At 55.8% G+C, this 12,127-nt stretch overlaps 1 protein-coding gene across 1 annotated transcript in view; it reads left to right on the plus strand.

The window, feature by feature from the left end:
- Window positions 1-12,127, plus strand: part of SLC8A2 (solute carrier family 8 member A2) — a 33,904-nt gene that overhangs the window by 14,690 nt on the left and 7,087 nt on the right. The window contains exons 4-7 of the mRNA XM_036416361.2: window positions 3,947-4,369; window positions 10,130-10,233; window positions 10,391-10,408; window positions 11,623-11,747. Of these exons, the coding sequence (XP_036272254.1) occupies window positions 3,947-4,369; window positions 10,130-10,233; window positions 10,391-10,408; window positions 11,623-11,747 (670 nt within the window). The remainder of the gene's footprint in view (window positions 1-3,946; window positions 4,370-10,129; window positions 10,234-10,390; window positions 10,409-11,622; window positions 11,748-12,127) is intronic.

A 12,127-nucleotide genomic window follows, 5' to 3' on the forward strand; every position in this document is an offset into this window, starting at 1 on the left:
GGTCCGGACGCAGGTGGGTGCGGGGGCAGGTGGGTCCGGATGGATCCAGGGACGGGTGGGTGCGGGGGCAGGTGGGTCCAGGGGCAGGTGGGTGCGGTGCAGGTGGGTGTTGGGGCAGGTGGGTGCGGGGGCAGGTGGGTCCAGGGGCAGGTGGGTGCGGGGCAGGTGGGTGCGGGAGCAGGTGGGCCCAGGATTAGGTGGGTCCAGGGCAGGTGGGTGCGGTGCAGGTGGGTGTTGGGGCAGGTGGGTGCGAGGGCAGGTGGGTCCGGGGCCGGGGATGGGGTGGGGGCTGTGCGAGGGGCCTCCCCTGCGCCCCTGGGGCTCCTGGCTGCTTCCGTGCCCATCCTCGCTCTGCTCTGCGGGTTCCATTCCAGGTCGGCACGGACCTCGGTTGTGGGTTCAATTCCTGTCAGGGCGTGTATAGGAGGCAGCCGATCTCTCTCTCCCTTTCTCTCTCTCTCAAATCAATAAATATAATATATCCTCGGTGGGAATATGGGCAGGCCTGCAGGATTCATTTGTTCACTCCTTTTTGAGAATTTAAATAGAGCCCTAGATGTTTTGGCTCAGTGGATAGAGCATCGGCCTGCGGACTGAAGGGTCCCAGGTTCGATTCCGGTCAAGGGCATGTACCTTGGTTGCAGGCACATCCCCAGTGGGGGTTTTGAAGGAGGCAGCTGATCGGTGATTCTCTTTCATCGATGTTTCTAACTCTCTATCCCTCTCCCTTCCTCTCTGTAAAAAAATTAATAAAATATATATTTTTTAAAAGCATATCAGGTGATGTCAGCACTGCGTGGGAATGTGAAGTAGGATAAGAGGGAAGCCCCGGTGCCCCAATTGCCCCCGGGTCTTTGGCTCCACCATAAAGCAACCCCCCCCCCTTGTGCCCTACTGAATCCGACTGTCCTGTCTTCACATCCCTTTGAACAGACCTGTGACCTTCCCTCCTTCAAGCCGTTCCTACGGAGCACCTACTGGGTGCCAGGCGCTTTCTTTGCTGGCTCACCATACAAATGCCAGCAAGACCACTTCCCCTGCCAAAACCGGTTTGGCTCAGTGGATTGAGCATCAGCCTGCGGACTGAAAGGTCCCAGGTTTGATTCCAGTCAAAGGCATGTACCTTTGTTGTGGGCACATCCCCAGTAGGAGGTGTGCAGGAGGCAGCTGGTTGATGTTTCTCTCTCATGGGATGTTTCTAACTCTCTATTTCTCTTTCTCTCTGTAAAAACTCAATAAAATATATATATATATATATATATATATATATATATATATATATATATATATTTTTTTTTTTTAATATATTTTATTGATATTTTACAGAGAGGAAGGGAGAAACATTGACCAACTGCCTCTTGCACACCCCCTACCAGGGATGTGCCTGCAACCAATGTACATGCCCTTGGCTGGAATTGAACCTGGGACCTTTCAGTCCCCAGACCAACGCTCTACCACTGAGCCAAACCGGTTTCGGCAATATATATATACACACATACACACACACATATACATACACACATATATATATATACATACACACGCACATATATATTTTAAATCACTTCCCTGCCCTCCTGTGGCCCACAGAATTCTTTATCTCTTCATGGTTCTGTCCATACCACACTCTTTGGAGAATTGTAGCTTTGCAGTATAGCTACCGTAGCTCACAGGCGTGCAGGTCTCCCATGGTTTCCTAAAATAATCGCACCTGTGGTGTGCCTGCTGTGCCGGAAATGGGCCTGGGCAGCGGAGGCAGCAGCCACTGAAACCCACAAAATCCCTGCCCAAACAGTCAGCGTCCTCACAGGCCATTAGGGAGAGACGGGCCATGAGGAAGCACACGCCGGATACACAGAAACACCAGGAAGTGGCAAGAGCCATGAAGGAAACCGAGGCAGAGGACCGGAGAGAGTGTTGGTGGCTGAGCTTCGCACCAGTCCCATCTGCTGACCATCCGCCACCCCTCCCTCCCTCCCACCCTCACCATCCGCCACTCCTCCCTCCCTCCCACCCTCTCCCTGAACCAGTCAAAGGTGGCTGGGCCCGCCATCCCACAGCAGCCAGTCCCCCGCGCAGATTCACGAATCGCTCAGCTCCGTTGTGCATTCCTCTCTGGCTTTAATTTTTTTAAAAAATATATTTTATTGGTTTTTTTACAGAGAGGAAGGGAGAGGGACAGAGAGTCAGAAACATCGATAAGAGAGAAACATCAGTCAGCTGCCTCCTGCACACCCCCTACTGGGGATGTGCCCGCAACCAAGGTACATGCCCTTGACCGGAATCGAACCTGGGACCCCTGAGTCCGCAGGCGGACACTCTATCCACTGAGCCAAACCGGTTAGGGCGGCTTTAATGTTAATAACCATGGCGCTCCGTGTGAGTTGCCGGCAGCATGGCCCTGTACCCATAAACACTTGAGCGAGCCTCTCTAAGAATGACATTCTGGCCGAAACCGGTTTGGCTCAGTGGATAGAGCGTCAGCCTGCGGACTGAAAGGTCTCAGGTTCGATTCCAGTCAAGGGCATGTACATTGGTTGCCGGCACATCCCGGTAGAGAGTGTGCAAGAGGCAGCTGGTCGATGTTTCTCTCTCATTGACGTTTCTAGCTCTCTATACCCTCTCTCCTCCTCTCTGTAAAAAATCAATAAAATATATTTTTAAAAAATGACATTCTCCTACATAATCACAAACGATCACCACACTCGGGACATTCGATACCAGATCAATATTATTACACAATGTGCCGTCCCTGTGTGCGTCTCCCCAGCTACCCCTGCAACATCCTTTATGGCTGCGTTTCCCCCTCCCTCGCTTCCCATCCATCCCAGAACCGAGCACTGTGTCTGATCGTCATGTCTCTTAGTCCGCTTCACTCTAGATCAGTCCCTGAGCCTTTTCGTGTCTTTTGTGACACCGACACTTTTTAAAATATATATTTTATTGATTTTTTTTTTTTTTTTACAATAATGTGATGTGGCTCTGCCATGGGGCCGTGAACTCCTTGAAGGCTGAGTCTGTTCATTGCTGTGTTCCCAGCAAGTGCCCGGCACTGGGCACAGGGCAGGTGCTCAGGGAGTGCTGGTTCAGTGAATGAATGAATGAATGATTGGTGCCAAGTTCAGGAATGAGGGCTTTCTCCTGGGGGTACCTGGGAACACAGAGGGTTTGTCAGAGCGTGACAGGGTCAGTCCTGGGCCCTACATCACTTCTACCCCAAGTGTGGTCCATGTCTGGGGGAGGTGTCTGCATCCCTTGGGAACTAATTAGAAATGCAGAGCTTTGAGACCTGCAGCTACGGCACCAGAGCCTGCATTTTCACAGGATCCCCATGTGACGTGTGTGCACGTTAAGGTTTGACACTCGTGACTATGGGACCCTCCAGAGTCTCTCTCCTCCTTGGGACTTGGCATGTGCTGTTCCCTCCGCCTGGCGAACCCGTGCCCACAAAAGCCTCCTCCAGGAAGCGTGCCCTGATCTCACAGTCATCATTATCTGTGGAACGCTGGGCCTGCTCTGTCCTGTCCCCCTCCCGCATACCCTCCCTGCCGGAAGCCCACCTGATTCCCCCTCAGTATTATTATTATTATTATTATTATTTACATATTTTATTGATTTTTTACGAGAGAGATAGAGTTAGAAACATCGATGAGAAAGAAACATCGATCAGCTGCCTCCTGCACCTCCCCCCCCCCCCCCCCCCACTGGGGATGTGCCCGCAACGAAGGTACATGCCCTTGACCGGAATCGAACCTGGGACCCTTCAGTCCGCAGGCCGACGCTCTATCCACTGAGCCACACCGGTTAGGGCCCCCTCAGCATTATTTGTTTAATGCCTGTTGTCCCGTGGCACTGCCCCCTCCTCCGGGAAGCCTGCCCTGACTCCCTCTGCCCCCGTTGTTGACCGCCCGCCCTTCCCTCCTCTCCTCCCGCCCCTCCGCTGCAGCGAGGGCACGCTGGTGTTCAAGCCGGGCGAGACGCTGAAGGAGCTGCGCATCGGCATCATCGACGACGACATCTTCGAGGAGGACGAGCACTTCTTCGTGCGGCTGCTGAACCTGCGCGTGGGCGACGCGCAGGGCATGTTCGAGCCCGACGGCGGCGGGCGGCCCAAGGGGCGGCTGGTGGCGCCGCTGCTGGCCACGGTCACCATCCTGGACGACGACCACGCGGGCATCTTCTCCTTCCAGGACCGCCTGCTGCACGTGAGCGAGTGCATGGGCACCGTGGACGTGCGCGTGGTGCGCAGCTCGGGCGCGCGCGGCACCGTGCGCCTCCCCTACCGCACGGTGGACGGCACGGCGCGCGGCGGCGGCGTGCACTACGAGGACGCGTGCGGCGAGCTCGAGTTCGGCGACGACGAGACCATGTGAGCGCGCGTGCGTGGGGGCCCGTGGCCCGGGAGGGGCGGGGCCTGCTGGGGTGGGGCTGATGGAGGGGGCGGGGCCCTGGCCGGGAAGGGGGAATGAGTGGGTGGGCCTGGTGGTGGGCGGGGCGTGGTTGTGGGGGGGGAAATGGGCGAGGTCTAGTTGTGGGCGGGGCCTAGGTAGGTCCTCCCACCTCTGTGCCTGGGCCTCGCCCAGCTTCTCACCTTTCTGCACCTCTCCCCTTTGCGCCTGTGCCGCCTCCCACTCCCTCCCGCAGCCTCCACACCCCCATCTCTGCTAATCTCAAGATCTCTGTCCACAGTATCCAGCTCTCTGGCCGGGTTATGTTTCAGGAATGAGTTCCCTGTGCCTTTCCATCGTTCTGTCTGTCGAGCTCGGGTTGAGAACTCGGGCTTAGGGGCTCAGAGCACCATGCGTGGAGGGGAGAGAGTGCAAGAAGAGACAGACAGACAGGCATGGAAAGGAAAGATCCGGGAACAGAGAGAGGGGCGGGGTCGGGAGAGAGGGAGGAGGAGGCGGTAGGGATGGCGTGTGGCCACGGTGATAGGAAGGGAGGTGGGCGGGGCCTGGGAGAAACTGGTTGGTTTGGGGAGAAGTTGGGACTGGGGGGAAGGGGGGAGGGTCAGAGAAGAGTAGGAGAAGGGCCTGGGCAGAGCGTGTGGAGGCTGCACTGGGAGTGGGTGGAGCTGGAGTGTGGTCTGCATTGACGAGCGGAGGGTCCGGTGGAAGCGGGAAGAGGATGAAAGGGAGGGCGAGTCTGTGGGATGGAACTAGGGCCTAAGGCACGGGTGGAGTCTGGGTAGGGACATGAGGAAATAGACCTGGACAGCGGGAGTGGGCGGGTCTAAGAAGATAGGCGGGCCTTGTGGGGAGTAGGTGGCCCCTGGGGAGACGAGAGCCCTAAGGGAAATATGGGCACGGCTTTGGGAAAAGACTGAGTAGCAATATGGGGAGGGCCTGGGAAACTGGGTGGCTGGAGTCTGGGGAGTTGGACTGGGTGCACTGGCGTACATCTGTAGACACAACCAGCACACACACACACACACACACACACACACACACACACCATACAGTCACAAAATGTCACAGACAGGCATGTTGAAATCGGGCTGCTGTGACGCCCAGACACAGGCCACGGCCTGACACAGATGCCCAGGCTCCCCGGTGGGTGCCTGCAGCCGCACCTCCCCCACCCGCCTGTCCCCCTGTGCCCGCTGCCTTCCGCCGCCCCCGCACGCCCGTCTGTCTCCCTCCGCCTGCCGCCCACGCTCCTCCACCGCGCAGAGCCCCCACCGCGCTCCTTCCCCTCCTCCTCCTCCCCCCACCTCCGCGCCTGGGCCTCGCCCAGCTTCTCACCTTTCTCCACCTCTCCCGCCGCCTCTCCCCTGTGCGCCCTGCCGCCTCTCCCTCCCGCAGCCTCCCCCCGGGTCTCCGCTAATCTCCAGATCTCTGTCCACAGTATCCAGCTCTCTGGCCGGGTTATGTTTCAGGAATGAGTTCCCTGTTCCTTTCCATCGTTCTGTCTGTCGGGCTCGGGTTGAGAACTCGGGCTTAGGGGCTCAGAGCACCATGCGTGGAGGGGAGAATGCAAGAAGAGACAGACAGACAGACACTCAGAGATAGAGGAGATGTGGAGGAAGAGGTAGAGATAGGGAGAGGCAGAGTCAGGGTCTCAGAGTCAGAGAGAAAGAGGCAGACAGAAAAGAGACACAGAGAGACAGAAGCTTAGAGACGACTCGAGAAGGAAACTGAGAGGCAGAGACACAGCAAGGGAGCCCTGGGCAGTGTGGCTCAGTTGGTTGAGCATTGCCCCCTGCACCAAAAGGTTGCCGGTTCAATTCCCAGGGGTTTGATTCCTGATTCCTGGTGCAAAAGTCTGTCAGACCAACATTTCTATCTCTCTCTCTCCTCCTCTCCCTTCCTCTCTCTCTACAATCAATAAAAAACATGTGTTTTTAAAAGGAGAGGGAGAGCCGGGACCGGTTTGGCTCAGTGGATAGAGCATCGGCCTACGGACTGAAAGGTCCCGGGTTCGATTCCGGGCAAGGGCATGTACCTGGTTGCGGGCACATCCCCAGTAGGGGGTGTGCAAGAGGCAGCTGATCGATGATTCTCTTTCATCGATGTTTCTAACTCTCTATCCCTCTCTCTTCCTCTCTGTGAATAAATCAATAAAAAATATATTAAAAAAATAAAATAAAGGGAGAGGGAGAGATTGAGAGACTGAGGTGGCTGAAGGGAGAGATTGGGGGAGATGAGAGATGATCTGAATGAGCGCCTCAGTGGGACTCGGGGAAGGAGAGGTCCAGGGGAAGCAACAGAGGAAAAAAAAAAAACAGAGGCCAGGTAGCAAGAGACACCAGGAAGCAGCGTGAGAACGGGAATGGGTCTGCGATCAGAGGCCACCGTGGGCGGGAGTGCGCGTTTCCAGGAAACAGGAGGGCAGGCAGGAGGGGGATGGAAAGTCAGGCTTGATCTCAGGAAGCCCTGCCCTCATCTCGCTCCAGTCCCTCTCGCTGTCCCCACCAGCTGGGTTTCTCCTCCTGGGTCCCCCGAGGCCGTGCCTGTCAAGGCGCCAGCTGGTGTCCGTGTCACTGCGCGTCAGTCACTGCCTGTCGGTGGATCATGGCGTGTCTCTGAGAGTGAGTGCCGCTCCTGTGTGTGTGTGTGTGTGTGTGTGTGTGTGTGTGTGTGACCCTGTCAGCGTGTCACACTGCCAGCAGCTGTCTGCGTGGGTCAGGGTGTGTGAGGGGCGTACGTCAGCTGATCCTGCTCCTTGCCAAGGTGCTTCAGCACCGCGGACAGCTCCCGGCCCACTCCTGAGTTGGGGGCCGGCCATTCTTTCCACCCACAGAAAAGTTAAAATAATCCTGAGAGCAGAAGAGGGTGGAGGTGGGCACATGTCCCCACACGACTGCTGTGTGTGTGTGTGTGTGTGTGTGTGTGTGCATGGGTGTCACAGCGACATGTGCATTTGTGCGTTGAGATGGGTCTGCCACATGCTGAGATGGGCCTGCTGAGACCCTTTTGCTTGAGCTGTGTTGGCTTCGCCGTCCCACTCTGCAAGCACTGAGAAACCCAGGCAGAGAGAGAGAACAGATAAAGAAAGGCAGAGATCTGGGGAGAGACTGAGCCAGAGAGGGTCGCAGCTAGAGACAGAGACGGAGAGGTAGAGACATCGGGAGGCGGAGAGATGGGCAGAGGGACGGAGAGATTAGAAGAGATGCAGAGATGCAGAGAAAGACACGGAAGGAAAACAGAACCAAAAGGCAGAACCAGCGGGATCTACGGAGGCAGAGGGGGTCTGTAGGTTGGCCGTGTCGCCACCGCGGCTGTGGCGGGGGCGTCGTGGGAAGGGGCATCTGGTCCCCGAGAGAGACGTTGCCACTCGCACAGGGGAGGGCTGCCGGGCGTGATGGCGTGCGGGCGTGGGCGGTGTGATTGGCGGCGCTTCCTCTTCTGGGTGACTGTGTGGGCCCGTGTTTGTGTTTCTGGGTTCTGGGCTAGGCCTTGTGGTTCCTGCCGCCGAGTGCACTGCCGGGGGCGGCGTGTGGGCTTTCTGGGGTTGTGGGTCTCTGGGCTGGAGGGGGCGGTGTGTGTGCCTGAAGGGGAGGGATGGCTCCTCCCCAGCCACACCCCCGTTACCATAGCAGCGGGGATGCTGAGGAAATCCATGAGCGCTCGGCTAGCCTTCCAGACGTATGCGGGGCAGAAGGCAGGAAGCCGGCGGTCTCTTGGGCTGAGGGATTCAAGTGAACAGAGGCCTGTGGAAGGTGCCCCATCCTGGGCGTTGGGCAGTCCGCAGAGAACGGAAACGCACGGGGATACTTGCATTTTAGTGCCAGGGGACTCGTGGGCAAAGATAAACGAAATAAACGCACACGGTGGACGGTGTGCTGGTACACAGTTCGGGAAGGTGGGGGCGGGCCGGGTGGAATTCAGTATTAAAGGAGGTGGTGGGAATGGGCCTCATTGGACAAGGTGGGGCTGGCCCATGTGGCTCAGTGATTGGGCGTTGACCTATGAACGCAGGAAGTCATGGTTTGATTCCAGGTCAGGGCGCATGCCTGGTTGCGGGCTCACTACCCATGGTAAGGTGTGCAGGGGGCTACCAATCAATGGTTCTTTCTCATCATTGATGTTTCTCTCCCTCTATCTCTCTCTCTATGTCTCTCTCTTTCTCTCTCCTTCCCCTCTGAAATCAATAAAGAAAATATTAAAAAAGAAAAGAAGCCGAAACCGGTTTGGCTCAATGGATAGAGCGTCGGCTTGGGGACTGAAAGGTCCCGGGTTCGATTCCGGTCAAGGGCATGTACCTTGGATGCGGGCATATTCTCAGTAGAGGGTATGCAAGAGGCAGCTGATCGATGATTCTCTCTCATCGATGTTTCTAACTCTCTATCTCTCTTCCTTCCTCTCTGTACAAAATCAATAAAATATATTTTTAAAAAAAGAAAAAAAAGAAAAGAAAAGAAAAGAAAAAAGAAAAGAAAGCCATAACCAGTTTGGCTCAGTGGATACAGCATCGGTCTATGGCACATGTGTCAAACACAAGGCCCGCGGGCCAAATCCGTCCCGCCAGGCCTTGCAATGTGGCCCGCACCGCGCTGTCATCACTGCACTCCGCTGCGTTTCCATCACAATGACAGTTTATGACTGTTCAGTAAACCATTCGGCCCGCGATTTAGGCTGGATTTTAGATTTTGGCCCCTTCTCTGATTGAGTTCGACACCCCTAGTCTATGGACTGAAGGGTCCCCGGTTCGATTCCGGTCAAGGGCATGTACCTTAGTTGCAGGCACATCCTGGGGGGGGAGGGGCATGCAGGAGGCAGCTGAATCGATGTTTTCTCTCTCATCGATGTTCCTAATTATCACTCTACCTTCCTCTCTGTAAAAAATCAATACAAAGGTGTTTTTTTAAAGAAAAGAAAAGAAAAAGAAGGCGGAGTTAGAGAACTTGAGGAGCGAGGGAGCGAGCCTGGAGGGACAGCGTTCTCCGTGGGAGGAACAGCCGTGTAAAGGCCTTGAGGCCTGCGCGGGCCTGGTTGTCCAAGGGACAGTGAGGAGGCTGGTGTGGCTGGAGTGAGTGAGCTGGGGAGGGGGTGGGGCCAGAAAGGGAGCAGGGACCACGTGGCCGTTCGGACTCTGGCCTTGGTCCTGGCGGAGAGGGGGCCTCCTGAACGCCCTGAGCAGAAGAAGGACCGACGTCACTTAGGTTGTATCGGACACCCCGGACGCTCTTTAATAACCCTCAGCTTCCTCGGCTGTTTCCGGGCTTGTGCCTGCCAATGGGGATAATAAGAGACTGAGAGAGCCAAAACCAGTGTGGCTCAGTGGATAGAGCGTCGGCCTGTGGACTGAAAAGGTCCCAGGTTCGATTCCCGTCGAGGGCATGAGCCTTAGTTGGGGGCACATCCCCAGTAGGTGGTGTGCAGGAGGCAGCTGGTCGATGATTCTCTCTCATCAATGTTTCTAGCTCTCTATCCCTCTCCCTTCCTCTCTGTAAAAAATCAAATAAAATATACATTTTTTAAGAGAGAGAGAGAGAGAGAGAGAGAGAGAGAGAGAGAGAGAGAGAGAGAGAGAGGGAGAGAGCCTTCCTCTGAGGATGGCTGTGGGACTAGGTGAGATGACAGGACCTTGGACAGAACGGAGCTCCAGGAACGAGGTGGCTGAGAGGGGAGTCATCGGTGGCTCGGGGGAGGGGCCTCACGCCAGGTGTCCTGCTTCCCCCGCCCAGGAAAACCCTGCAGGTGAAGATCGTGGACGACGAGGAATACGAGAAAAAGGACAATTTCTTCATCGAGCTGGGCCAGCCGCAGTGGCTTAAGCGAGGGATTTCAGGTGAGGGGTGAGGGGTGAGGGGCGGGCTGTGGGAGAGAGAAAAGGTCCAGGGTGCCGGGACCCTTGGGGGGGGTCAGCTGTGGGTGCTCCTTCAAACTCATGGATCTGAGCTTCCCAGGGAAGCGATCTCACTCTCTCTCTGTCTGTCTCTCCCCAGCTCTGCTGCTTAATCAAGGTGAGTGGAGTTACCTCCTGGCTTTCCTGGAAAGGGGGTCCCTGCCGGGGGCATCAGGGAGGGTCAGGGCCTCAAACTGCTCTTCCAGGGGGAAGTTTGAGGCCGGTGGAAGGTGAGGTAGAAGTTGGACTTTGAGTTGGTAGGGCCAGTTGAGTTTGGGGTTATAGCTCGGGGTTCAGAGGCCGAGATGGTTCTGTTTGTAGTTAAGGTCAGAGTGGGGAGTAAGTCATAAGATCAGAACTGGGTCTGCGGTGAGGACCGAGGGAGTCAGGCTTGGGGCCCATCAGGATCAGGACTTAGGACTTGAGACCAGGATTCGGACTTGGTCAAGGTTAGAGTTGAGATGGAAGCTGGTCTTCAGATTGGTGAGTAAAATTAGGGTCAAGGTCCAAGAGTGGAGGCTAGGGTCAGTGACTTGGAGGTGGTGAGAGGATAGAATTGGCATTTGAGGTTATGGTGAAGGCTGGACTAAAGATTGTAATGGTCAGGGTAAGTAATACCAGCTGCTGTAACAAATAGGCCCTGAATCCCAGGAGATGAACACAAAAGTCATTCCTTGCTCAGGCAAAGTTCCCTGAGAGTGTGGCTGCCCACGTGGGTGGCTTTCCTCAGAGGGTTAGGGTTGGTGCTGGGCTTGGAGCAAAGGATCAACATACTTTGGGGAGATAAGTGAATCCAGGGGCAGCCATAGGAGTCGAGGTCCTAGATCTGTACTGAATCACCCCTCTTTCCGCACTCCCTCAGTCACACTCTAGGATGTTTTCAGAGCTTTGATAGAGAGACCAGGCCTCCTCCCTCAAGAGTGGTGATGATGTCCATGATAATAATAATAATTTTTAAAAAGTAGCTTTTCTGACCATCATGTGTCAAGCACTGTTCTAAACACTTCACATGAATTAATTCTTTTCTTTAACTCTTACAAGTACCCCATGAGGTAGGTATTATCCTTGTGTCCATTATATAGATATGAACACTGAGGCACAGAGAGGCTAAAGCATTGCCCAAAGCCGCACAGTGCCCACCTCAGAGCCCACCGCCGGAACCTTGCGGGTCAGCCATGGGAACTGGGGCAGGTGACGGTCAGATAGGAGGCTGGGCCAGGCTGGAGGGGTGTCACCGGGTGGCTCTCCGGAGGACACAGGCAGGGCAGGCATCACGGGCCCCATTAGGCAGGCCTCCCTGGAGTCTAACTCCCTCCCCTCGTGCTGCTGCAGGGGATGGGGACAGGAAGCTGACGGCCGAGGAGGAGGAGGCTCGGAGGATAGCAGAGATGGGCAAGCCAGTTCTCGGGGAAAACTGCCGGCTGGAGGTCATCATTGAAGAGTCGTATGATTTTAAGGTGATTGTCTGGGGCCTCGCTTTCCTGGAGTTTTGCTGAGTAGTTTCCTGGGAGAGAGTCTAAGAGAGGATCAGCTGTGAGGATCACGAGAGAGGGGCCACCAGGGGTCCACAGCCCCCATCCAGGTCCCTCCATCAGCACCATGGACAGCACACACCTCCCTTTTCCCTTTTGCTACCGTGTTTCCCTGAAAATAAGACATCCTCTGCCAAAACCGGTTTGGCTCAGTGGTAGAGTGTCGGTCTGCGGACTGAAGGGTCCCAGGTTCGATTCCGGTCAAGGGCATGTACATTGGTTGCGGGTACGTCCCCGGTAGAGGGCATGCAGGAGGCAGCTGGTCGATGTTACTCTTTCATCGACGTTTCTAGCTCTCTATCCCT

Source organism: Pipistrellus kuhlii, unplaced genomic scaffold, assembly GCF_014108245.1.
Source record: "Pipistrellus kuhlii isolate mPipKuh1 unplaced genomic scaffold, mPipKuh1.p scaffold_m20_p_55, whole genome shotgun sequence".
In the NCBI taxonomy this organism is placed as follows: Eukaryota; Metazoa; Chordata; class Mammalia; order Chiroptera; family Vespertilionidae; genus Pipistrellus; species Pipistrellus kuhlii.